This window comes from Macaca fascicularis, chromosome 2 (genome assembly GCF_037993035.2).
Source record: "Macaca fascicularis isolate 582-1 chromosome 2, T2T-MFA8v1.1".
Lineage (NCBI taxonomy): Eukaryota > Metazoa > Chordata > Mammalia > Primates > Cercopithecidae > Macaca > Macaca fascicularis.
The window spans coordinates 135,793,250-135,820,561 of record NC_088376.1 but is presented as its reverse complement, the minus strand read 5'-3'; the positions used below and the strand labels follow the sequence as shown (position 1 = coordinate 135,820,561).

The 27,312-nt window shown below is 39.9% G+C and overlaps 1 protein-coding gene and 1 pseudogene across 3 annotated transcripts in view; one reads left to right on the top strand and one right to left on the bottom strand.

Annotated features, from left to right (window-relative positions):
• The window catches only part of SHQ1 (SHQ1, H/ACA ribonucleoprotein assembly factor), a 267,911-nt gene that overhangs the window by 64,779 nt on the left and 175,820 nt on the right, over positions 1-27,312 (top strand). The window contains exon 11 of one of the 3 annotated variants that reach the window (XM_074032736.1): positions 7,356-7,476. The exons of the other annotated variants lie outside the window; for them this stretch is intronic. Coding sequence (XP_073888837.1) covers positions 7,356-7,461 — 106 coding nt within the window. The 3' untranslated portion in view covers positions 7,462-7,476. Of the gene's footprint in view, positions 1-7,355; positions 7,477-27,312 lie in introns of those variants that run through there. 3 annotated transcript variants of the gene reach the window in all.
• Positions 13,916-20,078, bottom strand: LOC123571679 (U2 snRNP-associated SURP motif-containing protein pseudogene; annotated as a pseudogene).

Sequence of the window (27,312 nt, the reverse complement as noted above, 5' to 3'; positions counted from 1 at the left end):
TGCTCCCTGAGAAAATTTCACATTAAAACTATGGTTTTAATACATAGCACATTTTGAAATGACAGGGGATCAAGAAGGGTATTCTTTTGTTTTTGCTACATGGAAAAATGTTGTTGTTTTTAAATGAAACTAAAATCTAAAATCCTGACTCTTATCAGTACAAATGTGAACTTGTAATTAAGATGTTAAATCACACTTTTTCTCTGTAGTGTAGTTTTTTTAAGTAGGTAGTTATGGGGAAAAAGAAAAAAGTGTTTTTGAAATGCTAAACTCTCTTTGCATTAAACTGATTAATGGTTAATTAACTCTAATACTCAGTGCAATTCACTTTTTGCCTGAAATCTTACGGTCTTTTGGACACTAATGTGGGAAGTTTGTAGAGGGAAACAGCTATATCACAAAATAGTTATCTGTCATTGGATAAATCGTGAACCTCAGTTTCCTCAGTTGTAAGCGAACCTAAGTCATTTCAGCACTGAAGTTCTAAAATTGTGGAAAACTTAAGACCTTACGATTACTTTAGATTGCTTGAGTTGCTTTCTATGTGCGTGTGCTTTTGAAGGGGATAGGATTATGCTAAGAACAGGATAGATAACATACATCTCTTCCTTTTGGCTGTCTGTTGTTCCTGGTTGATCTGCCAAAATTAGGGAGTCAGAGACTCATATGCAGAGGTACAACATCAGAATTGCATCTAAAAGTGGAGTCATGTATTTTTTTCAAACAGTAGTTATTGAGTTCTATTATGCTCCAGGTGGTGAGATAGGTGCTGGGAATATTATGGTGAACAAGAGAGACACGTCGTTGTAAAGCTGGTCTTCTAGTGGGAAATGTAGATGTAATATATTATACCCAGTAGCAGCTACAGTGGGCAAATATGGGTGCTGTGGAAGCATCTAAGAGGACACAGCGCTGTAGGAAAAAGCTTCCAGAGGAAGAGTTTAAGCTGAGAGCTGAAAGGTTGTAAGAATTGGTAAGATGCAGGTGGGGAAGTGGGGATGAAGAATATTTCAGACAGTAGACAAAAGAATATGGCCCATTTGAAGGGCTTGAAAACCCAGGCTGCATAGGTCATAGTATAGAAGGGAGAGGAAAGAAGTGAGGCTAGAGGTTCATGTAGAGGCTTGGCCTTCTAAAGATGCTTGGCCTTTGTCCTGGGAGAATATAGAGCATCTGAAGAGTTTTAAGTGATGAAGTGCCTATATGAGTGTGGGGATGAGACTGACATTCTGGGAAGATCCATCAGGTGACATTGTGGGGAATGAATTGTGGTGGGACAGAGCTCAGAGCTCAAGACTTAAAGGCCGGTTAAGAAGCAGAGTATTCCAGGAAAAATAGCTTGAGCCAGGTGAGTGAGAATGGGGAAGGAGATTAGTTGGCAGATTTGAGAGGCAGATGAGACAGACTTAGTAATTGATTGGATGCTGCTGGGAGAGAGAGAAGGGGAGGAGCCAAGATGAGATGTGGGTTTTGACTTGGGCATCTAACTGGGTGCATTTGCCAAGATTAAATACTAATGAAGAGTGTGCAGTTTGGGAGAGAAGATGAGAAGTTCAGTTTTGGAAATGTTGGTTTGAGGCCGCTAAGGAATATCAGTAAAGAGGGAGCCAGGAACATTTGGAGCACAGCTGGGACAGATGTATAAAGAAGAGTTTAGACAAGAAGGGAAATGAATTAAGTCACAAAACATAAAAAATGTTCTCTGGTTACATGGTACTGTGTTACCTATAAGTATAATAATAATCGGAGTGGATGCATTTCAAACTGGGAAAATAACGTCATGCAGAGGAGTAGACAAGGAGAACAGGTATGCAACATTGTGAATAAATTTTCTCGTTCTATCTACAGGTAGGTAGGACAAGAGTGGATGTGAGGCTTTTTGCATTTGGATCATAGTTTATCCTTGCTGTCGAATAAGGATAAGAGGGTCTTATCCTTTATTGTTAAATAAGAGGGTCTACTGTTAACATTCTGAGGGTCACGATGTTTTAGTAATAGGGCCAGATAAGAAATCCTATCTCTTCAGTCTGTGTGCCGGAGCCTGCCAGTATTCTTAACTAATTCTTTTTGTTTTTTAAGAGATGGAATATCGCTGTGTGACCTCTAGCTCCAGGGCTCAAGTGAGCCTCTTGCCTCTGCCTCTGGAGTAGCTGGGAATACAGGAGCATGGCTCTTGACTACTTCTTGTCAATTGGTCACGTAAGAGAAACTTACTCAGACTTTTACAGTAAAATTGAGGAACTTTATTGGGTGACTGTAGGTTATCCCCTGGAACTGTACTTTCAGGAGTACATCTGGATACCAGGAGGTCAGGTGATGAGAAAGTGAGGCATTCGGCTTGCTCTTACATGTGGTCTCGCGTGGTGCTGCTTTCTGCAAGGCACTGCCACTCTTCTCTCTCACTGCACATGGAGGATGGCCACTCCACAACTCTGAGTTTACATGTCTTTACTTTCAGTGGGGATAGATTCCCTTGTTTGTAATTCCAGGGGAGGAAGAATGTGATTGGCTCAGCAAGGGTAAGTTTTGCTGGTCCAGTTGCCTTGGTCACACTGGGATCAGAAGTAGTGAGTGGCATTTCTAAGAAAGTGAAGGTGGAGGACATGCAGTCACCTCATGAAGACATTGCTGTAATTTCGCAATACCATTTTGAGCCATAGCTGGGGGAAAGCCATGACACCTACCACCCTCCAAGTCACTGGTGTTTATAATGAATCTACAGTGTGGAAGGTGATTTTGGGGATCTGTTAAATTCAGGCACACAGAGTGATAATCGGACACTCTTGGTGGTTTTACGTTTGTATGGGAAGTTTCTTCTCTGACAAATGGTGAAATGCTAAGTGTTACATTAGCTGCTAATGATTAGCATGTAGAAATTTCAAGAAACAATTGTGTGTAATTTCAAGCAAGTTAAACCTCCTTGGATTAAAATCATTCTTGGTAAGGTGCTTATTCTGGCATGTCAAGTTGCTCTTTAGTTTTACTGTTTATTTTTAATTAAATCCACAAATTCATCCTGGATGGAAGTGGGTTTTTATCTCCATAAGAAAAGATTAGTACAAGGCAGTATCCATTCACTTGGATCCATTCAGCGTGGTTTCATATAGAAAGGATTTACTTAATGGTTCTGCACCTTATCACCAGTAGTTCAGCAGTGCCCACTGGGGACTGTCGCTCTTCATTAGACTTCTCTTACAAGAAATGTGCCAGTAAATCACAGGATTACAAATGTTCCTACAGATTTAAGACTAAAATAACCTTTTATAAAGATATGAATGCTTCCTGTAATTAAGTGTATTGAAAAAACTAACAAAAGCATCATATATTTGAATGTTAAAGGTTTGTGGGATATTTTTGTTCATATTTTAAAAAATTTGGAATTTGTATCCTGTTTTTTTTTTTTGTTGTTGTTTTTCAGGTAAACTTTATTTTAGAATAGTTTTAGATTTACAGAAAAATTGCAGAGGTAGTACAGAGTTCCCATGTACCCCCACCCAGTTTTCCCTGTTAACCTCTTATATTGGAATTATATATTTGTCACAATTAATGAACCAATATTGATATGTTATTATTAACTAAAGTTTATTTAGATTTTCTTAGTTTTTACCTAATGTCCTTTTTCTGTTCCATGAGACCACATTTTGTTTTGCTTTTACTAAAGAACTGGAAATTGAGTAGTGCTCCATTTCTTGGACATTTTGGTTTTTCAGGAGCTTAAATGCTATGAAAGGTAGTGAAATATTATTGAGATACTCAGGTACCTGAGGAGCTTAATACATAGAAACATTCTAATCATCATGAATCCAGACTTGGAAAAAATAAATATTTGAGAATTTTTAGAAATAGAAACATAATTCATTTATCATTTTTACTTACACGTATACCATGGACATCATGATTATGATACATTGATAAAAATAGAGAAAGTTTAGGGCTGGCCGTGGTGGCTCATACCGATAATTGCAACACTTACAGGTGTGTTGGCTGAGGTGGGAGGATCAGTTGAGGACAGGAGTTGGAGACCAGCCTGGGCAACATGAAACCCTGTCTCAACAAAACTTAACTGGGCGTGATGGCATGTGCTTGAACCCAGGAGTTCAAGGCTGCAATGAGCCAAGATCATGCCACAGCACTCCCGCCTGAGTGACAGAGGGAGACCCCATGTCAAAAAAAATAAATACATAAATAAAAGGTTTATAAAAATAAATTGGGCAAGGCCTTTATATTTTCATCTTAATTTTCTTAAGGTGGAGGAGGTTAGAGAAGAAAATGTGGAGATATGTATGAACCATTTTCAGAGGTGAATAAGCATGGAAAATAGCGTACCTTTATTTAGGGAGTAGTATGTTTATCAGGCCCATTTTATAACTATAACTGAGTGGCTGTGTTAGATGTCTCTGTTCTTTCTTGTTTTAGTTCCTGATACTTGTCTCTAGATTGCTCAAGTCCTTGGTTTTGGCTCAGTGGAGCCATGGCTTTTTACAGAGTAAGCAAATTGCTATTTTCCTTCATCTCTTGGTTCCTGTGTATTTTTGTACCTCAAAACTCTTAGGAGGATTCTCTTTGGAAGGAGACCCACAGGATCAAGTGAGTTAGGTGATTGATTTAGTCAGGTTTTTAAAACCAGTATTCTCTACTTCACGTAGAATTTTCACTATGCTTGAATTGTCTTAACATCTTATTCAGAGAAAAGGCTTACATTGATTAATGTGGCATATGTGTGGTTATCATACTTAGAAAGTGCTCTGTTTAAGTAGAGCTTTGTCAAGAGCATTCTTTCAGTGGAGTCACAAGAAAGCTTTTTAGAAAAACTGACAACTTCAAGTACAATTTCCTTTTTCTTCTGTCTATTATGATTGAAACCCAATCTTTGTTATAACATAATTATCTCAGCTGAAGCCAACAGGGAATTGCTGCCTTAATGTAAGGGGTGTGAAGTCCCCTAAATAAATAGAGGATTAATTACATTCCCAGCATGTTGCGAAGGTGATGAGATTGATTGTGATCATTTGACTTGTCCCATTTCCTGCTCTGACTACTTTCTTGAATAAATAGAAGCTGGGAACATAATAAACAGAGCTACGGAACTCTGTATTGGTGGGCATGGAGTGTTGGAAAAGGACCTTCTTGAGGTATATTTCTGGATTTGAAGTGATTTATATGACATTTTACAGTTTTTTTCATTGATTATTCTTGTACTGTTTCAATTTAAACAGCTTTCAAGGAAAGTGTTTTTGCTTCAGAAAACATAGATATTAGCAGAGTGTTGAGAGAAATTGACAAATTCTATTTTAACGGTTGGATATCAGCAAATTTCTGATCCAATTTTAGATATTTTCATTTAGTGTGGCATTATGGAAAGTTTAAACTAAAGGAAATATTAGCTGTTACATGTTTCTATTGTCCTTTTCACATAAGAGCTTCATACTTCTGTTAAATTTAAAGTGTAAATTAGGACTTTCATGAAGTGGATCATGTTTTCTGTTTTGTGTTTGTCTTACTCTCTTTTCCTGGAGAGTTTTATAATATCCTGAAACTGTGATTTAGAGTATATATTTATTCTCCAAATTTTCTATTGCTGTGGCTTCCTGTGGAGGTCCACTTTTTCCAGGAAGTACGTAAAACAATCTTTTTGGGGTATAGGAAAACTGTAATAGACCTTCTATCTATCCTTATTTTTTGAGAATGAAATAAGCTTCATTAATATTTCATACATGGATTGATGGCAAAAACCATTTTTAGTGGCTACTTACCATACATTTTTTTTTTTAGTGATGTGATATTTGATTAGAAGCTTAAAAGGCACACTGCTTCATGGAACAACCATTCTTATTTTCAAAGAGAGTCTTATACCTTTTTTCTCAAAGCCTAAGTTATGTCAGGGCAGGGATTGCCTCTGCTAGGAAATTAGTGTTGGGGTTCGGGGACTCGTCAGTCTCTGCCAATTAAAGACTCCTAATGATATGGTCTCTTCTTTCTGCTCTGTAATTTTATATAAATAATAAAATGGTGCACCAAAACTATGAGAAAAACTGCATTTGTAGCGTCAAATTGACTACCTGACTTAAATGCTAAGTTCGTATTTGAGAAAACTCAAACCAGCACTGATGAATTATCTAATTATTATGTTTATTTCATTTCATGTAGGGTATAAGGGCTTTCTTTTTTCTGAAATGCAAGCCCTTCTTGAAAATCTCACCTGAGGCTGTGCATGGTGTCTTACACCTGTAATCCCAGCACTTTGGGACACCAAGGTGAGTGGATCACCTGGGGTCGGGAGTTCAAGACCAGCCTGGCCAACATGACGAAACCCCATCTCTACTTATGAATACAAAAATGAGCTGAGCATAGTGGCACATGCCTGTAATCCCAGCTACTTGGGAGGCTGAGGCACAAGAATCGCTTGAACCCAGGAGTGGAGGTTGCAGTGAGCCGAGATTGCGTCACTGCACTCTAGCCTGGGTGACAGAGTGAGACTGTCAAAAAAAAAAAAGAAAAGAAAATTGCCTTGAGTGCAGACCACCATACTTTTTACTTTATTTACTTCTATATTCTGCCTCTACTAAAAATACGGGTGTGGTGGCAGGCACCTGTAATTCCAGTTACTCAGAAGGCTGAGGCAGGAGAATCGCTTGATTCTCTGAGTTGTACAACACATCAAGTGATGGAATACACCTCTAATATCATGGCATGTTTGTCTTTTGGTTAGTTTGCCTGATTTTAGTCTCGTGATGGATGAAATACCACTTTACATCCCAGATTTGTAATTATGTGATATACTTTAAATGACAGAGCGAAAGGCAAAAAGTAATGTCTCTTCTGATGATCATCTCTTCTGACTCCTGCCACTTTGGGTGTGTACGTACGCTATAAACCCAGAGCACATACACACCCAGAGTTTTTCTTTGTGGCTGTCACTTTTGACACCTTATTAGAACCCAAAGACACTTTCTTTTAGCAAAGAATAAAACACCTTCTCACATATGGTATTAAGTACCTTTGTGCCATTCCAAATAAGCTTGCCAACCAATTTAGATTTGTTTTCTATCCTTAGAATATCCTAATGCTTCAGAAAAATAAGGATTTAGTTCTTACTGGAAGAAATTGACTTCACTTTCAACTTGATATTTAAGATTACAGTTGTCAGCATTTGTCCCATCTGCTTGTTTTAAGGGACATAACAGTTAAAAGGACTTCACTTAATGCTGTATAAGTTAGTGATCTGAATAAAACTGTTGGCAAAGGATCTCCACTTTATATTAAATGCTGGATTAATCACACAGGTCAAGCTTTCAAAATTCTAGTTGTGAAGCTTGTGTTCTGAATGTAGCAGCACTATATATCCTTACTTTCAGAAGCTGTATTGTGATCCATGGTTTCAGATGCATATTTCAAATCCAAAAATTTTACCTGGTAAGTAAGGTTTATCATACCTTTTTTAAAAAATTAAATATTTTTTAAATAGTAGAGGCAGGGTCTTGCTGTGTTGCTCAGGCTGGTCTCGAACTCCTGGCCTCGAGCAGTCCTCCTGCCTTGGCCTCCCAAAAGTTCTAGGATCATAGGCATGAGCCACCTCGCCTGGCCTGGTACGTTTTTATCAGAAAGATTCAACCTTGCTCCAGGTTTGTGTGAAAACAGTTTCGCTTTTGTTTTTAAACCAGAGCCACATAGATCTTTCCATCTTCTGTATAGGTCAGTGTTACTTGTTTCTGTTAATAATACTATTTCAAAGTCCCCTGGCATTTTAAGATGGGCTGTCCGCTTGAGGCTTGGGCATGAGAGTTAAGCCAGATACTGACTTCATTTTCTATCTTTTGGGGTCTTGTTATCCTATGTGATGGTAATGGTGGTTGTTTAATTGTGACTGCTTTAGACTTGAGTATCTGTTCATCAGTCCATTCATTCAACAAATAGTTTATGAGTTCCTACTGTGTGCAGGCTTCTCTGCCAGGGGCCTGCCAATGGTAATCAAAAACTTGACTTGGCTTCTGCCCTTCTAGAATGTGTAGTCTGATGGGGAGAGAAGTATTAATCAAATACTTGCATACACAAAAAGTAAAATTAAAACCTTGGAAAGTGGTGCAAAAGAAAAGTTTCATACTGCCATGAGAGATGGCTGACCTCGCCTCGTGAGGGAATTAGGAGGAGAAGGAGGATCCCCTGGGGAAATGTTTGGTTTGAGTACTGAAGTACAAGTAGGAGTTAACCTAAGAAAGGTGGTGGACTTCAGGAATATATAGTAGATCCATCATGTGCAAAGGGTCTGTGGCAGGAGGGAATTTTATATGTTTTCAAGAAATTGCAAGAAGATCAAGGTGGCTGGAACACAGAGAAAGGGTATATATGTGGGGGCAGGGGATCAATAAAAGGCTGCTGATTTAGCCAGAACCCAGACAGTATAGTGCCTTTTAAGTAATGTTAAGAATTTTTATCCTTTTTCTAAGAGTAGTGAGAAGCCAGTGGAGGATTTTCAGCATATGATGGGAGATCACTGGTGTTGTAGTGTAAAGAGCTTTTTAGGCCAGTTTCAAGACTATTAATAGTGTCCTTATGAGGCGTGAGTGTAGCCTGACTAGGGAGTTAAGATTTTAAGAACTCAAATGGATTTAGAGAATGAGGAAGAAGGCAACATGGAGGATGATGCCTGGGTTTGTAGCCTGCACAGCTGAATGAATGATAAAACCTAATTTTGGAAAAGGAAATCTCAGCGTTTTGGCTTTTGTTAGAGGAATTCTTCTTTATACAGAACTTAAAATCTTTTGTGGTGATCTGTACTTTAATCATAATTCTGGATAGTGGCCAGTTTTCTTTATTTGCCTCTGGTATTGTTGCCTTTATTATTTAATGAACTACTGGGCTCAGTTATCTCTGGAGGTTTGCCTTTTTATGTCTTTTTTGAATGTTTGTAGGGTTATTTTCTTAAAATGTTTTCTTATGAAATATGCAATAATATTTGAAGCGTATACAAATTACACAAATTAAGCGTATACAATTACACAAATTAAAGAATAGTAACGAACTGAATATTCATGTAACTACCACTGATTTTTTTTTTTTTTTTTTAAAGAGACAGGGTCTCTGTCTGTCACCCAGGCTGGAGGACAGTGATGTGATCATAGGTCACTGCAGCCTCAAACTCCTGAGCTCAAGTGATCCTCCCATCTCAGCCTCCTGAGTAGTTAAGATTACAGGCATACCCACCTAATTTTTTTATTTTTTGTAGAGATAGGGTTTTGCTTTGTTACCGCAGGCTGGTTGAACTCCTGGGCTCAAGTGATCCTCCCACTTCAACCTCTCCAAGTGCTGAAAGTGGAAAGATTATAGACGTGAGCCACCAGGCCTGGCCTCCAATCTTAAGAAATAGAATATCACCAGTTTCCTAGAGATTCCCTGTGGGACCAATCCCAATTGTATTTCCCACCTTAACTTCTGGTAACCACAACTCTAAATTTTGTGTCAGTCATTACTTTTCCATATAGTTTTACCATTCGTGCATATATCTCAAGTTTAGTTTTTAGCTTTGCTTGCTTTTGGACTTTATGTAATGGAATCATACTATATGGTTCTTCTATTACTTGTTTCTTTTGATTTTAAAAAGATTTATCCATGATGATGCATAGAGTTGTAGATTGTTCTTTTCTGTCCTGCAGTGTACTATCCCGTTGTCTGAATATAGTGCTGTTTGTTTATCTGTTGTTCTGTGGAACCACTAATAAATGGTTTCCAGTTTGGGCTATTAAGAAAATGCTGCTGCAGATATCACTGTACATGCATGGTGTACTTGTGCAACTTTTTGGTTAAGCCCTATACCTAGGAATGGAATTTCTGGGATCAGGGGACAGTGATATGTTAGCCTTTAATGGGCAGTGTCAAACTGTTTTCCAAAGTGGTTGTACCAATTTATTTCAACTTATACTTTAACCAGCAATGTATAAGAATATTCCTGATTCCACCTTCATGCCAACACTTATATGGTTCAAATTTTAAGATTTGACAATCTGAAGGGGTATGAAATAGTTTCTGTTATAATTTTAATTTGCATTTTCCTAATTACTAGTGAAGCTGAGCATCTTTTCATGTGTTTATGAGCCATTGGTGTTTCCTCTACTATGAAATGTCTGTCTATTGTATCCCCTGTTTTTCAGTAGGACTTCCTTTCTTTTTGATTTATAGGATTCTTCCAGTATTCTGGATACTAGTCCTTTATTGGTTAAATATGTTGCAAATATTTTCTTCCAGTTTATAGTTTATGTTTCAGTCTCCTTGTAGTATTTTCATAAGCAGAAGTTTTTAATCTCAATGCTGTAGAATTTCTCAGTATGTTCCTTTATGGATGTGCTTTTGGTTCTTGTTTAAGAAAGTTTTTATGATTTGAATGTTATAAAGATATTCTCCTGTAGTATCTTCTAAAATTTTATTCTTTTGCATTTTGCATTTAAGTCCTTAGTCCACCTGGAATAGATTTTTTATATGTTATGAAATAGGGGATCCAGTTTCATTTTTCCCATATGGATAACTGTATCCTGGCTTCATTTATTAAATAGTCTATCCTTTCCTCATACATCCTGCAGTGCTCACTCTCATAAATAAAGTTAACATGTATGTGTGGATCTGTTTCTAGGCTGTCTGTTCAGCCCCACTGATTTACTTGTCTATCATGCGCTAGTACCATACTTTCTTAATTACTGTAGCTTTATATCTTAGAATCAGCTTGTCAAGTTCCATGAAAAACATTTTGATTGGAATTGCTTTGAATCTGTTAATCAGTTTGGAGAGACTAAAACATTTTGTGACTCTTTCCAGTAATATGGTATGACTCTCTATTTAAGTTTTCTTTAATGTCTTTCAATAAAATTTTATAATTTTTTTCCATTAAAGGCTTACACATTTTTTGTTGGATTTATTGCTTGATAAAAATGATACCTTTTTAAAAAAATTATTTGTAAACTGCCTGTTTAAAGTACAGTCATGCATTGCTTAATGATAGGGATACATTCTGAGAAATGCGTCATTAGGCAGTTTTATTATCTGAACATCATAGATTGCACTTACACAAACCTAGATGGCATGGTCTACTATACACGTAGGCTCTGTGGTGTAGCCTATTGCTCCTAGGCTACAAACCTGTACAGCATGTGACCGTCCTGATTACTGTAGACAGTTGTAACACAGTGGTATTTGTATATCTCAACATATCTAAATATGGAAAAGGTACAGTAAAATTAGAATATTATACTCTTATGGGACCACCATATGCAGTTCATCTTTGACCACAATGTTATTATGTGGCACGTTAACATATATAAAAATGTAATTCACTTTTAAAAATTGATTTCATACCCAGCTACCTTGCCAGACTCTACTATTAACTCTTATTTATCATTTCTGTCCAGTTTTCTATATGGGCAGTAGTAATGCAAGTAATGACAGTTTGGTTTCTTCCTTTCCAGTCTTTATATTCTTCATTTCTTTTTCTTTTTCATTTTGTTGCACTGGTCTAGGCCCTCCAGTACAATCCTGAATAGATATGGTGGTAATATATTTATCTTGTTCTTTATCTTTAAGAAAATGCTTTCAACATTTTACCATTAAATATGATATTTGCTTTTGTAGATAGCCTTTATCAAGTTAAGAAAGATTCATGTTATTCTTAGTTTGCAAAGGGTTTTTTATTCTAAATAGTTTTGAATTTTATTGCATTTTTTCCCTCATCCTTGGGATGATCTTAAAAATTTTCTCCTTTAATTTGTTAATGTAATGAATGGCATGTGTAAAATTTCAAACAAATTCAGCCTTGCATTTCTGGGATAAACCTGTCTTGATTATGATGTATTGTTTAAACATGATGCCGGATTTGGCTTGCAAACTCTTTGGGTGCCTACGGTCAGGAGGAGGGTATGTATGGGAGGAGGGGAGATTGGCCTATAATTTCCCATTGTTGTACTGTCCTTTCCTGATAAAATGACTTAGACAGAAGGGCATTGCCTTTTCTGTTCTCTGAAGCAGTGCATGTATTATTGAAATGATACATTCCTTGAATCTTCAGTAGCATTCACCAAAAACAAAACAAAACAAAACAAAAACGCCATTGTGGCTTTCTTTATGGGAAAATTCTTAACCATTTATTCAGATTTTCTAATTGTTACAGGACTTTTCTGGTTCTTTATTTCTCTGAATCAGTTTTCATAGGTTTTATTTTTCCAAAATTTTGTCCATTTCTTCTAAATTTTCAAAGTTTCTGGCATAGAGTTGTTTTTATTTGCTCTTATCTGTTTTCTCCACAGATCTGTAATTGTTGTCTTTTACATTCCTAATATTCGTGCTGTCTCTCTCTTTTTTTAAAAAATTATTTTTGTAAGGGGTATATTTGATTAGCTAATTTTTTATTTTCCTTGAGACGGAGTCTCATTCTGGTGCCCAGGCTGGAGTGCAGTGGCATGATCTCTGCTCACTGCAACCTCTGCCTCCTGGGTTCAAGCGATTCTCCTGTCTCAGCCTCCCAAGTAGCTGGGATTACAGGCACCCGCCACCACGCCCAGCTAATTTTTCTATTTTTAGTAGAGATGGGGTTTCACCATGTTGGTCAGGCTGGTCTCGAACTCCTTAACTCAGGTGATCCACCCACCTTGGTCTCCCGAAGTGCTGGGATTACAGGTGTGAGCCACCATGCCCGACCCATTTCACACTCTTGATCCTCTCTCTGTTTGTCTTCTATTTCATTACTTTTGCTTTTACCTGTATCGTTTTATTTCATCTACATCTTGGAAGTTTGTTAGGTTCTGCACATAGATGTTAGTAACTTAATAACATTGACCCTTTCTTCATTTAAAACTAAATTTTCTTTCAAGTATCTGCTTTATTTTCCTCTCACAGGTTTGGAAATGTACTGAATTTTCATTACTGTTTCATTCCACGTATTTTCTCATTTTACTCATGAAATTTTGGAAATGTTTCTCCTTTCCAAGCATATAGATTTTTATAGGAAAGTTTTTGTTATTGATTTCTAACTTAATTGCATTTCTGCTAGAGAATTATATCATTGTTTTGAAATTGGTTGAGATTAGTTTTATGTCTAGAATGGTCTCAGTTTTCATTCACTTTTGGTTTTAGTCTTAAAAGTAATGTTGATTTTCGAATTGTTAGCTGCTGTGCTTCATGTCTGTCCATTGGATGAAACTTGTTGGGCTGTTTATTTTTTGTGTCTTTACTGATATATTTTGTCTTTTTCGTCTGTCTGTTTTGAATTGAAAGAGATGTGTGAAAATCTCCTATGTTGTCAGTCTTGTCAGTTTCTTCCTGTAGACCAATCAGTTTTTACTTTATATTTTGAGGCATGTTATTTGGTGTTATTAGTTAGTTTATAATTGTTTTATCTTCTTGGTTGGTTAAAATGTATCACTAATAATGCTTTTTGCCTTACCATCTATTCTGTCTGATAGTGACATGGCTATCCCAGCTTTCTTTTGATTAGTATTGGCCTGGAATATCTTCTTGTCCTTGGAGGATTTAATTTTTGTGAACATCTCTTCAATAAACCTTTGATGACTGGCTTCTAGTAAATTCAAACCTAACTACAAAAATCTTACATTTTGTATGTGTGAAAAATATGCTCTGAACATATGATGCAAAGCTGTGATGAATCAGTAATTTGGGAACCAGTTGTGACTTTAGATGTTTTTGGGTTTTTGGTCTTGTCGTTATGCAGGTGGACATGTTTGGGTTCTCTAAGTCATGTGTTTCTGTCTTTGATTCCCTACTCCACATTGACTCCGTCAGCAAATCCTTCTAATTCTTCCTATTCAATCCCTTTCATATAAATCCCTCTTTTTGGTCTCACCACCTTTTTTTGAATTCAGGCCTCTATTTCCTCATCTCTTGCTACAGTGTCCTCCCTGTTGTCTTTGCCACCACAGTCTCACTCCACGTCTTGTTTCTTTCCTGTAGTAATGCCAGTCTGACAGTTCTGAAATGCCATTTTGGATGTGGCTGTCTTCTTCGAAGTTCTTTTTTTTTTTTTTTTTTTTAAGCTCTCTTTATGAGGTCTTCCTGAATGCTCTGATCACTCCGATTTTGGTGATGGGGATTTCACTAATCTACCACTGCTACTGTGAGATAGGCTGGAGGATGTACTGTGTCGCCTTTTCCTTTCCTTCCTTGTTGGAGTATACTCATCTTTTTCCTTCTTGTCTTTGGAGCTAGATTCCAGTTTTTCCTTGTCTTTCTTGTCTCTTTCTCATTCTCCTTCTAACTCTTTCTCGTGTTGAAGATGTTTATCTCTGTAGTGTTCTACTTGCTCCTAAAAACTCTGGCCTGGTTTTTTAGGTCTTTTTCCAAAATTCCAATTCATCCTGAAACTTCATGACTTTGAGCTCAATTTCACAAAGTTTGGCTTGTTTTTCCTAGCTCATTTCCGAGTACTTAGAGAACTTGGACTCAGTCATTTCTTCTTTGATTGGATTAGAGTACAGATGATGTTCTTCAGATTCGGAACTCTGAGTATCCTCTTCATCGTCACTTTCTTCTTCTTGATTTTGATTTTGTTTTTCTTCTGATTCTTCATGCTGGTCAAATAACTCCCATTTTGAAGTTGTAACAACCTGTGCTTCCAATTCAGATTCGTCCACAGCTTCCCATTTTGATGGGGCAACTTTAAATATGGGTTCCTTCTTCTTTGAGTCTTCAGTTGCATCCAAAGGCACTCCATCAAGATCATCATCAGGACTTTTTATAGGGATTCCATCAAGATCATCAATGGGAGTAGCATCAATAGGAATTCCATCTACATCTTCCAGAGGTGCACCATCAAGCTCTTCCTTGATAGAAGCACCATCAAGGTTATCTGGTACATCTTCTGTTTCCTTTTCTACAATAATATATACAAGCCCTAAGAAAATATTTTTTAGTTTAATTAAAAATGGTTCTGGATAATTTGCCCAATCTTCACATGCTCTGAAGCTTACATTGTGTCTGACTTATCATATAACTGTCTGAGGGTCCAGATGCATCCATATGTGCATTTGAAGATCCAAATGAATGAACATCTGACAATCTTGTCTTTGAACTGGTCTCCTCAGAAGTTCTTGATGGTTTGCCTACAGGACAAAAGCCTAAATGCCTGAGCTGAGCTGAATTCCAGACCCTCTGCATCTTTCTCCTCATTTTCTAAGCTTAATCCCTCATTCTTGCTGATCAGGCACCCCCCACCCCGCCCCACTGCCGCACCCTACCCCGACAAGTAGATGTACTCACTATTTCCCAAATTTGCCATAAACTGCAGCTTTTTTTTTTTGTTTTGGTACATTCCATTTTCTCTACCATATTTATTACATTTTGCTTTAAGCTTTCTCTAACGACCCCAACTAAGTCATCTCTGCATTGTAAGACTTGAAGTTAACACTGACATCACTCCTCTTGGTGATGACTATCTGTAATGCAGCCAGTCATGGAACTGAAAAGTCTTGCAAAATCTTCTCTTTTGTAAGCCTTTATTTTGTGGATTAATTCCCCCCTGCGCTGTCACTGCTGTGTGATTGCTTAGTCGATACCCGCAAATTCACTTGTAAATGAGGACCCTCCTACTCTGAAGCGGGCTAGAGGGCTTAAAAGTTGTCCTTTAAATCTGATTGAAATCTGCTTTCTTCACATTAATTTCAATTCTGTATCCATATAGAATAAGTTCTCTTTTCAAATGTCTGCCTTCAGCTATCTGGAGGATTGATTACTATTGCATCCTTTCTCAGTCTTCCAGATCAACCTCTTCTGCCTTATTCTTATAGGTCCAAATTTCCAACTCTTTGTCCATTTTGGTCTCTTTTTGGGCACACTACTTTGTCACTGTCCCTCAACCCCTCCCTTTATTTATTGTTTTGGTCCAGACCCTTTTAAAGTATCCTCCAGTTTAAATATAATACTTCAGGTTTGACCAGAGAGAAGCTATTGCTTTTGGTTTTTGTGAATATTACTTTGTCAGCCATCTACTTATCATAGGAAACCTTAACTCACTATATTCTTAGTTTATGACTAGCTGAAACTCTTCATATTCGTCTTTAAGTATAATTCTTCTTCTGTGCTAGCTAGTTCACAATCTTTACATTTGTCCCAGTTTAATTTCACCTTGTTAGATTCGGCATATCCCATCCACCTGTTACAAACTTTTTGGAACTGGAATCTGTCACCTAGGTTATTTCTTGATCTTTTACACCTTTGTAACACTGTTTGTAAACTTGACTCCTGAAATCTAATGAGCAGTCATTTTTTGGAGCAAGCACAAGGTTAGGCACTGTGGAACTAAAGAAGAATTAGATACGGCTTCTGGCTTTAAGGAATTAGAATGAACATTCTGTGATTTCACCTAAGACAGTGAGTAGAATGTTGAATGAGGAAGGCTGAGGTCAGAACTTTGTACTCTTCCACTAGATACCTTCCTTCAGGTGGAAATCAGTCTCACCTCCAAGGTCAAATGTCAGTCTAGACAACTATATAATCATACACCCATACTTTGTATTTTGTCCATAAAGAGACCGTAGGAGATTGTCATATGTTTTGTTAAAATCCAGACACAATCTTTGCACAGGATTCCCAGGTGCGGGCTAGTCCAAGGGATGGCATCAGTTTGTGAATCCATAGTAACTTCTGGGGATCACCTACTTCATCCCTTATCTGCCTATATCGCATAGTTTGAGTTCATGGTCTATGGTTTCATCATTTTCCTTCTTTTCAAAAGTTAAGGAAGACACATTTGCCTCTTACCTGTCTTCTGTGTGGATATTCGAGGCTAGGTATATTGTTCTGATTCCCTCTTCAGTTATTCTGTGATCAGCAGAACACCTTTGTCATTAGTATTAATCTATATCACAGTTTCCCCTTCTATAATAATAGATATGATCTTGTACTTTCTGGGCATTTTTCCTCTTTCCTTGTCATGATTAGTTTATTGAACAGACTGACAGCCCTTGGTGAAACTGGCAAAAGCAAGTTCCTTCCTGGAACTTCTGAGATGTAGTCTGGCTCAAACCAGGCCCTGATCATTCTGTCATCTTAAGCCATGGTCCACAAAGCCAAATCCTGTTTCTGATTTGGGAAGGCTGAGGTCAGAAAGCTGTCCCCTGCCATTAGAAATGTAGCGAGGCCATAGAGTATTATGGTTAAGAGTATGGGCTCTGGAGCCAGCTGGCAGCTTCAGATCTCAGCTCTGTCTGTATGGCCTTGAACAAGCCATTTAAACTCTCTGTGCTTCTGCTATCCATAAAATGGGGGAGAATTAGGAAAATTAGATGAGCTAACACATGCAATTTGTTTAGAACATGTTAACACAGAGTAAGTGGTCAATAATATTTGCTAAGAACAAAGCTCCATTGATGCAATGCTTGTTTAACAATAGCATTGGCTGAATCAGGCAATCAGTCCATAACAATAATAGCTAGCATTTATCAAGGGCTTACTGCATAGCAGGCATTGTGCTAAGTGCTTTATAGAGATTATCTCATTTGATGATCTCACAAGCCCCATATGAATTTGGGTTATGTCCTCATTTTCTTATCACCCCAGGTTATGAATAGGGAAACTGAGGCTCAGAGAGATTAAGTTAACTTAATCTCAGGCTGCGTGACTTCAGAGCCTGAGCTCTTAACCTCCTTGCTGTGGTCAGTCAGTCATTTGCTGACTTCCAGAACACGTGACCTCCTGATAAACACAGGACATTTTCTTGGTGAAGCAGCCAATGTGGAGCATTTAGTCTGGTTGTGGAGACAAGACAAGATACGCAGAGGGCAGAATTCGAGGACTGCTGAGCAAGCCCTGGCCCCGTTGCAAGAGGCATATTGATTCAAAGAAGGGGATCCCAGGCTGGTCTGCAAGCTTAGTGGAGTAAAAGTCTTGAACAGGGAACTAAAGATGGGTGGGATCTGACCAGGCACGGAAAGAAAGCAGGGAGATGTGCTAGGCAGGGACACAACTTGAGGCACATCCCAAAGTAAAAACAATTGTTCTGGGTCTGGAAGCAGTGATAAACCGGTCACATTGGTGGAGCAGCTACGTATTGAGATATATAGAATATATTAGGGAATTGGGGAGATGGAACTAAGTCTGCGGATGTAAAAGTTGCAAGCTAGTGGCCCTTGGGTCACTTTTGGCTCTCAGTGAGTTTTTAAAGACTTTAAATTGGTTGTCAACACTTAAAAATTGGAAGATTTTGTGTAAAAGTCTGGATTTACAGCTGCTCTTGAAATAACGGAAGTTCTGGCAGTTGCTGGGCCCACATCCCCACATGGTAACAATTGGCTAGAACTGGGGCCAGCTGTCTCCATTATGTGGGACAAGTGCCCTCCATTCTGCCACAGACCCCCACCTGCCTGCTAGACTCCATCTGTTTGGCTTCTGGGGGCAGCAGTTTGTGGCCTTGGCCTAATGTGTAAGCTCTGTTACTGGATCAAAGGACCTGCACTTTTTTCCTGCCAAACTGCAGGTCCCATGCAAGCAGGAGCCATGTTTTTCTTGTGCAATGCTGTATAGCTGGGGCCTAGAAAAATGCCCAGCAAATACTGGGCACTCAATAAATGTGGCACCTGGATGGCAGCAGTGACTGTATTATAGTGGAATCAATTTTGGAAGCTGCAGCGGGGTTCTAGAATGCTTAGGGGAAAACAGACTGGGGCACGCACCATTCGACCTGGTGGCTCATGTTGAACCCTGTTCTAAAGGCACACTGTGGATGACCATTAAGCAGCAAATAGGCTGCTTATAAAGCAGAGAACAATCTGTGTTTGTGTCGAGGAAAAAACTGCTGGCCATGCAGTGCTCTGTTTCCAGCTCCCCTCACTGACGTGGATGGCAGCCCTGTTGTTGTTTTCTTTGGACACGTACTAAACAATAGGAATAGAAAATGCATAAGGAAGGCTTATGGCACATACTTATTTGCCTCACTCAGCAGGACAACAACATGACAAAGATCACAGCCACAGCTCTGGGCTCTGTGTGTTTTAGCAAAAACCTGTAAAACCGAGTTGCTTTCGACTAGGGATATGATCTTCCTAGTTGCTGATGGCAGCTCTTCTCCATGGTTTAGCCTGTGTTCTTGTTTTGTTTATTTATTTATTTCCCTTTCTTCTGCACTTGGTATTCCTCCAGGCTCCATCTGAATGTGCCTTGCCATTGGGAGCACTAGGAAAGAAGAAAGTCAAACTGCCTCTCCCTCAGGCTCAGGCTTTGGAAAATCAAAGCCGAGCAGAGGCAGCTCTTCTCTGCCTGCAGCAGGGTCAGCAATTTGTGTAATGTTTTCCCTGTCGGCTTATCTCTGCTGATTTCTTCTGTTTTTGAGCAAGGGAATGAAGAGTTGTATCATTGCTGCTGCCTTTTTAAGCAGGTGGGGTCTGCAGCTGTGATCAAAGCCAAGCTCTGTGGTCCCTGCTGACAGCATTCCCTGCTTTTTTGTAAACTGTTCCTTCTAGGGCTGGATTTGTCTCAGTGGAATGAGGTGACTCCAAGAAAAAAAACCACCCAGACTCCCTGACAGGGAATGAAAGGAGCAAAGCCCTTATATCTCCCGCCCCACGCAGGAAGCATTTTGATAGCGTCGTTTGAATCGAGCCATAATTAGGCTTTTGCATCCAGTTCTTGTAGGAACATGAAATGCTAGGCAGCCAACAGGTTTGGTTCTGGCAACCATCTCTCTGTGGAGGATTAAGTTGTACTGTGTATTCCTATATTTAGTAAAATAGTATCTCAGAGACCCTTTTTCATTCTTATTTTTGGTAATCAGTAATTTTTGTAGATAGTAATTTGGGTCTGATTGGGACATGTTGGCAACTGCTCAGTTCTAATTATAGGAGTGTTTTTGCCAGTAAGTCTTGAGGACAGAGTGAATGTAGGATTTTAAAAAGGTATCCCGCAAATTAGTTGAGTCCTAATTGTTGAGGGTCATGATCACTATAATAGAATATATAAGAGATTAATTGTAGCTCCCTACCTGGTACAACTATTCTAGGAGACTTAATTTGCATAAATGTTTTGTCACGGACTGGGCCCAGTGACATAGGACAGATTCTCCGGTGGTTCTGCTGGCAAATGTCATCTTCCAGCATCTTGTTCAACTTGTATGTCGGTAATCAACTCTTTAGATGGCGTCCCTGCTTCAGAGCGTGAGCCAGCACAGCATAGTGCATAGTGGGTCTGCACAGGAGGAGTTCTGGCTAATCAGGGAGGAACCCGCTGGCATGGGGCAAATGTTCGCTTCTGAACATTGGAGGAATATGAGAATTGAACCTGCTTATGTTTCTGATGAAAGGATCGGATGGGGTCGTACATATGAAAGCAATTTGGAAGCCCTCAAGTCTGATGCCATGTGGAGGATTAGTGCTTGGGTTTGTGGCTAGCCTGTGGTATACCTATGCCACTGAAGTTTCTAGGCTTCATCTTTGCCAAGCAAATTAGGGCTTTAGATTAGATCTGTGTGGTCTGATTTGGTATTCATTGCCACATGTGGCTATTTTCATTTAAATTAGTTCAAATTAAATACAATTTAAGGTATAGTTCTTCAGTCACGCTGACATTCCGAATGCCCGACAGCCACATGGGTTTAGTGGCCACCCTATTGGACAGCACGTTTCCATCATCATGTGAAGTCCGCTGGACAACCTGAACTCAGTTATCTAGCAGGTTTCCTCCAGCTGGGGATTGATTAGACTTCAACAAAATGACTCATGAAGTCCTTAAAAGAGGCCTGTGCTTTCAGTTCCCCCTTCCCTTCCCTGGCACACCTATACCAGGGCTTGGATGTGCTGAAATCTTCCCTCCTTGTTTGCCTGGTGTCTGAGGCATGAACGCTTCCTGTGATACCTTCTGCAGTGAGTTTCTTAGAAGAGGTAAGTTGTAGAATGACACATTCCTGAGCCCTCAAATAGTTTTATCTTGTTTACCCAAAATTCTGACTTGGGCAGAATTTTCCTCCTCTTTTATTAAACCTCTAGGTCTTCCTTGTCAAGAACAAGATGACCTGTGGTCATTTTCTGTGTACATGGGACAGCTTAGGCTCAGTGTTGGGCTCAGGCAGCAGTGGTGTAGTATGAACTTGGGTAGCAGATGAAGCTTTGGAGGTGCAGGTTGTTCCACAGAGGTGGATGGACAGTACGAGAACAATGGTTTAGGGTTGGATACATCATCTGGAGACTAGCAATAGCTATATCAGAATCGATATCCAGATGGCTTTTAGAACCGGGAGCAGGGGGTCGTTGTGAGTGTCTTACGCTAAGCTTAATAGACTGGAGGTTCAAGCTGGGAAGAGGTGGAATAACTGAAAACAAGAATAAGCTAGGTCCTGCAGTTTAGGCTGTTCAGTGGTGTATAGGGTCCCCAAGGTCACCTTTCAGTGAGGCCTTCCCTAAATACTCATAAAAAATTGAACACCCCCTGGCCCAGGTGCTCCCTGGCTACCTTTTCAGTTCAATTTTTTTTTTTTTTCATGGCACTAATATCATCCAGCACATTCTGTATTTTACTTAGTTTTTATTATCTATTATTATTTTAGTATTTATTATCTTATACAAGAATATAAGCTCCATGAGCACAGGAATTGATCTGTTTTGTTCGGGGCTTGAACACATAGTACTTTCAAGTATTTATTTGGCTGGGCACGGTGGCTCATGGCTGTAATCCCAGAACTTTGGGAGGCCGAGGCAGGCAGATCACCGAGGTCAGGAGTTCGAGACCAACCTGGCCAACATGGTGAAACCCTGTCTCCACTAAAATACAAAAATTAGCTGGGTGTAGCAGCACGTGCCTTTTATCCCAGCCACTCGGGGGCTCAGGCACAAGAATTGCTCGAACCCAGGAGGCGCAGGTTGCAGTGAGCTGAGATCACACCACTGTACTCCATCCTGGGTGATAGAGTGAGACTCTGTCTCCCCCAAAAAATATATATATGTGAACCATGTGATTCTGGGAGGTGGAGGTTGCAGTGTGCTGAGATCTTGCCACTGCATTCCAGCCTGGGCGACAGAAGGAAACTCTGTCTCAAAAAAAAGAATGAATGAGTGAAAACTGCAGGCCTGATGCAGTTTCAGTGCAGTCTGGAGGTAGAGCGACTCTTGGGAGGCTAGTGCCATAGAAGGAGATAAGGAAGTAACGGGCAGAGGTCTGAGGAGACAGGCAAGTGGTGGCATCTGAATGGACAGAAATAGGTTCAGGGGCAGGCATGTGGACCCTGGCTTCAGGCAAGGTCCCTGTGAAAGTTGAAGATCATGTACAATAAGGCAACTAATGGGCAGAAAGCCCAGCTTTGCAGAATCAGGGTTGTGAGATAAAATGTTTCCAAGTCTGGGCCTCAGGATCAGTCTGGCCTAGAAGAGGGGCTAAGGAAAGAACTCTTGAGCCATGTAACCATTAGAGTAGGGCCCCATGCATCTTTTTACTTAAAGCCAAGTTTGGTGAGTAAATGCGAGGTGGAGATTCATCCTCATGCTCTGGGTGCAAGAGGGATGGAGCAGAGTCAGGCTGCCCTGTACACAATGTGTGAAGTCAGCAATGCTTCACTTCAAGTTGACTCGGGAACAAGGGGACCCTCCCACCAATTCCCATCCCACAGTTTGATCAGATCCAAGAGTCCACAATATTGATAGTGAATAAAAAGTGTCAGCTGGTAATAATGACTTCATCGTAGTCACAGCTCTCTGGGGCGTTCCAGACATCATAGTGCATGTGTATTACCTGGGAGTCTTGTTAAAAAGACTCCTATTCAGAGACCTGGGATGGGGCCTGAGGTTCTGCATTTCTAAGAAGTTCCAAGATGCTGCTGCTGCTCCTGGTCTAGTGTTACGCTTTCAGAAGCAAGGCTTTATCAAGTAAAGAAACTAAATATTAGCCATTGAAGTCAATTGCCTTTATTAAAAGTATTTTAAAATTCTACTTAGATGGTCTAGGGACTGTCATTTAAGGGTATTCTGGTAGACAGATGTTTTTCACTTCAGTTTAGTTTTTGAGAGAGTATAAGCAAGCATAAAATACACTTTCCCAAGTTGGATTTTCTATGGAGGACCACTTGTCAGAACTGCTGTCATGTCTGGCTTTCAGATCCCATGTTTCCTGAGGCAGTCATTGAATACTTTAAACCCTAGTAGTCTGGGCTCCGTGGCTCATGCAAATAATCCTAGCACTCTGGGAGGCCAAGGCAGGAGGATCACTTGAGCCTAGGAGTTCTGGGCTGCCATCAACTGTGATTGCACCACTGCACTCCACCTCTCCTACTTGTAAGTAAGTGGTTCTGCATAGTGTGGTATGCGGGCACTGGGTAGGGTGTGGTATATATGCGCTGAGCCACAGATCACGCCGGACCAGGGTCAGAAGTTTGTTCTTGTGATGTGGATGAGGTGGCAGCATGTAACTCACTCTGAAGGCTTCCTGTGCTTTTGTAAAAGTTACTACCCTAGAAGTTTTCATGGGAATAAAAAGACCCCAAACCATGGACATTTTGAAATTTGTGTTCTGATAGTCAGGGTAAATAGATGATCTTACATGCATCTCTCCTGCCTACCACATTCCCAGATAGACTATATAGTCCTGTGGAATGTGGTCAGTATGTCCTTGCAGTCCTAGGATGTGGCCCTGTACCAGGGCTTGTGCTGTGATTCCACAGCTCCTATGTCACTGAACCTCTCCTACTTTTCTCCTCATAGTCCTTACAAAAATTTCATTTTAGATAGCTCCTTTTCTAGAACCTCTCTGCTTCTCTTCTTTCTTCCCCTTCCCTCGTTCCAAGCCTGAAATGGCTGCCCCTTCTCTCTGCTCATGGCCAGTACTTAATTCTTGCTGTTTGAGGTGGTTATGGTCTATAAAGTCACTGTGAACACTGAATTAAGTGAATTCTGAACCATTGTTCCCAGGGGAAATACAGGTTAGGTTCCTGTGAGTCTCTGGTCACAACACTTAACCTTGTTTTATGTGTGTTTCTGTTTAAAGTCGCCTTATTTAATATATACTGTTGATTCATTAATATTGAACCCACAGCCAACAGTACTAAAACTCATGCCTGAACAAAGCGGTCTCGGTCAGGCACATCTCAGCCTCCTTCCACTTAGGAACACTGGACAGCCCTTCAGCATTACGCTTAGGGGCCTCTTTAAACAATGAAATCACCGACAAAAAGCGCAAAAATGAGAAAAACACGACATTAAGTAGGCCACGTAAAGGAACCTTGTGTAGAGTGTAAGAGCTGAGACAAGAAGTCAGAATGTCATCACCTTGTAGGACCTCAGCTGGAAATGCGTGTTGGGGAACTTGAAATTTTCTCTCTTCTGTGTATGTCCTCAAAGGACCACAAAAACACTGTAAATATTGACTTGGGGGTTACAATTAAATTTTACTGAGTAGCTAAATTCACAGATACGGAGTAGTGAGGCTTTACTTTACCTTATAGGCAATTTCACAAGGTAAAGTTGGTAGAGGGACCAACACAGTAGGACAAAAAGGAAGAAAAAGGTACTCTTTTTTTTCTGTCAAAGAATCTGATGTTTGAAAAATTTTAAAAAGCACCGAAATAGTCAACCTGGGAAGAATTAGGACTTTGATGGACTTTTCCCCTTATTTTAAGATACAGAATGGTTTTCATTTAGAATTGTATGTGCAAAGAAACTGTCTTCTGAGTGCCCAGGGCATCGTATCCCCACCCTTCTCATAGACTTACTGCACTGTGGTATTGTGGTTTGCCCCTTGCCCACCACACACTGATTTTATATGATCTTTTAGGTCAAATACTGTTTTGTATTCCCCATTGGATCCACTAAACCTAGCACATAGTAGGTGGTCGGTAAGTGTTTGATGGCGTAACTCCTGAAGGTTACATGTAGAGTCAAAAGGCCCTGGGTGCTGAGAACTCTTCTCTTATTATGAATAGGAGGCTTGAACAATGAAAGCAAAGCATTGGATTAATCTTAAATTTCATTATAAATACAAAGAAATACATACTTTGAGTATACCCTATTGGTCGACGTGGTGGCTCACGCCTGTAATCCTAGCACTTAGGGAGGCTGAGGTGGGTGTCTCCCTTGAGGCCAAAGTTTAAGACTAGCTTGGGAAACATAGCAAGACCTCATTTAAAAAGGAAAAAGAGTCTACCATATATATCTACATATGCATGTGTAAACAGGTACATGAGTATAGTTTATTAGAAAAAGTGATCCAAAGTGCCAAAAATTGAAGCAAAACAAGCCTGAGCAGTGCTGAGGTCTACCAGAGAAACTCCCCGACCTGCCTTTCCTTACAGTCACAATGAATGAAACACTTGAGAACTTGACAGAGTTGTCTTTTCATACCTCCACCCCCAGGGGGAAGGGTTTCTTTTTTTTTCTTTTTTGTTTTTTTTTTGAGAGGAGTCTTGCTCTGTCGCCCAGGCTGCAGTGCAGTGGCACCATCTTGGCTCACTGCAAGCTCCGGCTCCTGAGTTCACACCATTCTCCTGCCTCAGCCTCCCAAGAAGCTGGGACTACAGGTGCCCACCACCACGCCCGGCTGATTTTTTTTGTATTTTTAGTAGAAACGGGGTTTCACTGTGTTCGCCAGGATGATCTTGAACTCCTGCCCTCGTGATCCGCCCGCCTCGGCCTCCCAAAGTACTGGGATTACAGGTGTGAGCCACCGCACCTGGCCAATTTTTTCTATTTTTTAGTAGAGACAGGTTTCACCATGTTAGCCAAGATGGTCTCGATCTCCTGACCTCGTGATCCTCCCGTCTCGGCCTCCCAAAGTGTTGGGATTACAGGTGTGAGCCACTGTGCCTGGCCAGATTTCTTTTTTTATTGTGTACATTTTACTTGTAATTATAGACATAGAATGGGGGCCTATTATGCCCGATTTTTTAAAGCTGTTTTGTTTTTTTTTTTTGGTTTTTGTTCTTTTTTTTTTTTGAGAGGAGTCTCGCTCTGTCACCCAAGCTGGAGTGCAGTGGCTCAACCATGGCTAATTGCAGCCTCAACCTCCCAGGTGCAAATGATCCTCTCACCTCAGTCTCTTGAGCAGCTGGGACTACAGGTTCTCACCACCATGTTCAGCTAATTTTTAAATTTTTTGTAGAGATGGGATCTCATTATGTTTCTGGTCTCAAAATCCTGGGCTCAGGCGGTCCTTCTACCCCAGCCTCCCAAAGTGCTGGGATTACAGGCTTGAGCCACCACATGCAGCCTGTTTCGAGAAAGTAAGCTTTACTCTGTAGTATACAACTTAGAAAAAATTGTTTACCTTGAGTAAAATATTTATATTTTGGCATAAAGGTTATATGGTGGCATAAAGGTTCTTGGTAGCTCATGTTCAGATTTTTTATTGGATAAGATGAAATATTATATAGGCTTGGAAGTAAAGTAAAAATAATGGAAATTCTTGTTTTATACTTAGCCCAGAAAGTACTAAAGTTGGTCTGTAGGCCAGAAATCTTCGGGGGAAAATGCCTATAAAATGATATTGGAAATGACCCATAGTGCTTTACTCATACCTCAGGAACAACCTCAATAGCAATGAACTGTGTGTGCACTTGTGCAAAGAAAAACTTGCTGTGTATAGTGTGCACATTGAAAGAGATGGCTAATGGATCTTTCTCTAGGCATAGTTTTCAAATTCTTTTTGTGTTTGGTAGAATGCTCCATGCCTTTTTATAAAAGGAAGTTTGAGATGAGGATGCAGTATTGGTGGTCCTGACAGTTTTCAAGAGGAAATGGGTGCCATCCTGGGATCCCGTCCACCCTCAGGACTGTCCTCCCCTCTCTCTGGCTTGAGACTTCTTTCCAGGACTCATGGAATTTTTAAGTTAATTTTTATTGTATACATAGATTATAAGTATACAAACAATGAATTCTCATAAAGGAAAACTCCATGTAACAACCACCCCAGTCAAGAAATGTGCCTTAAAGTCACTCCAGGGGCACCATTCATGCACACCCTACCTTGTGACCACTGTCCTGAGCTCTGTCACTAGCCACTGACTTTGCCTGTTTTTGAACTTGGTATAATTGAGATAATAAATACAGTACATACTCTTTTGTGTGTCGCTTCATTCATTCAGCATTATTTTTGGAGCAATCTGACTCTCAACATCAATTCCTAAAAGTGTCTTTAGGGCACCTTAAAAAAAACTCTCCCAACAAATTGGCCTGAGAGCACTGTACCCTAAAAAGGAATGCAGCAAGTAATGTAACTCTGTGTGAGTGGGGTTGCTGGGGAGGGTTGGATATTGAGTAGATTACAGATGGGCACGTTTCCTGAGCACTTTCTTCTTGGTCTTTGCTGATCAGACCTAAGACCCAGCCATCAGGGCTCCCTCCCACCCCTAGCACAGTC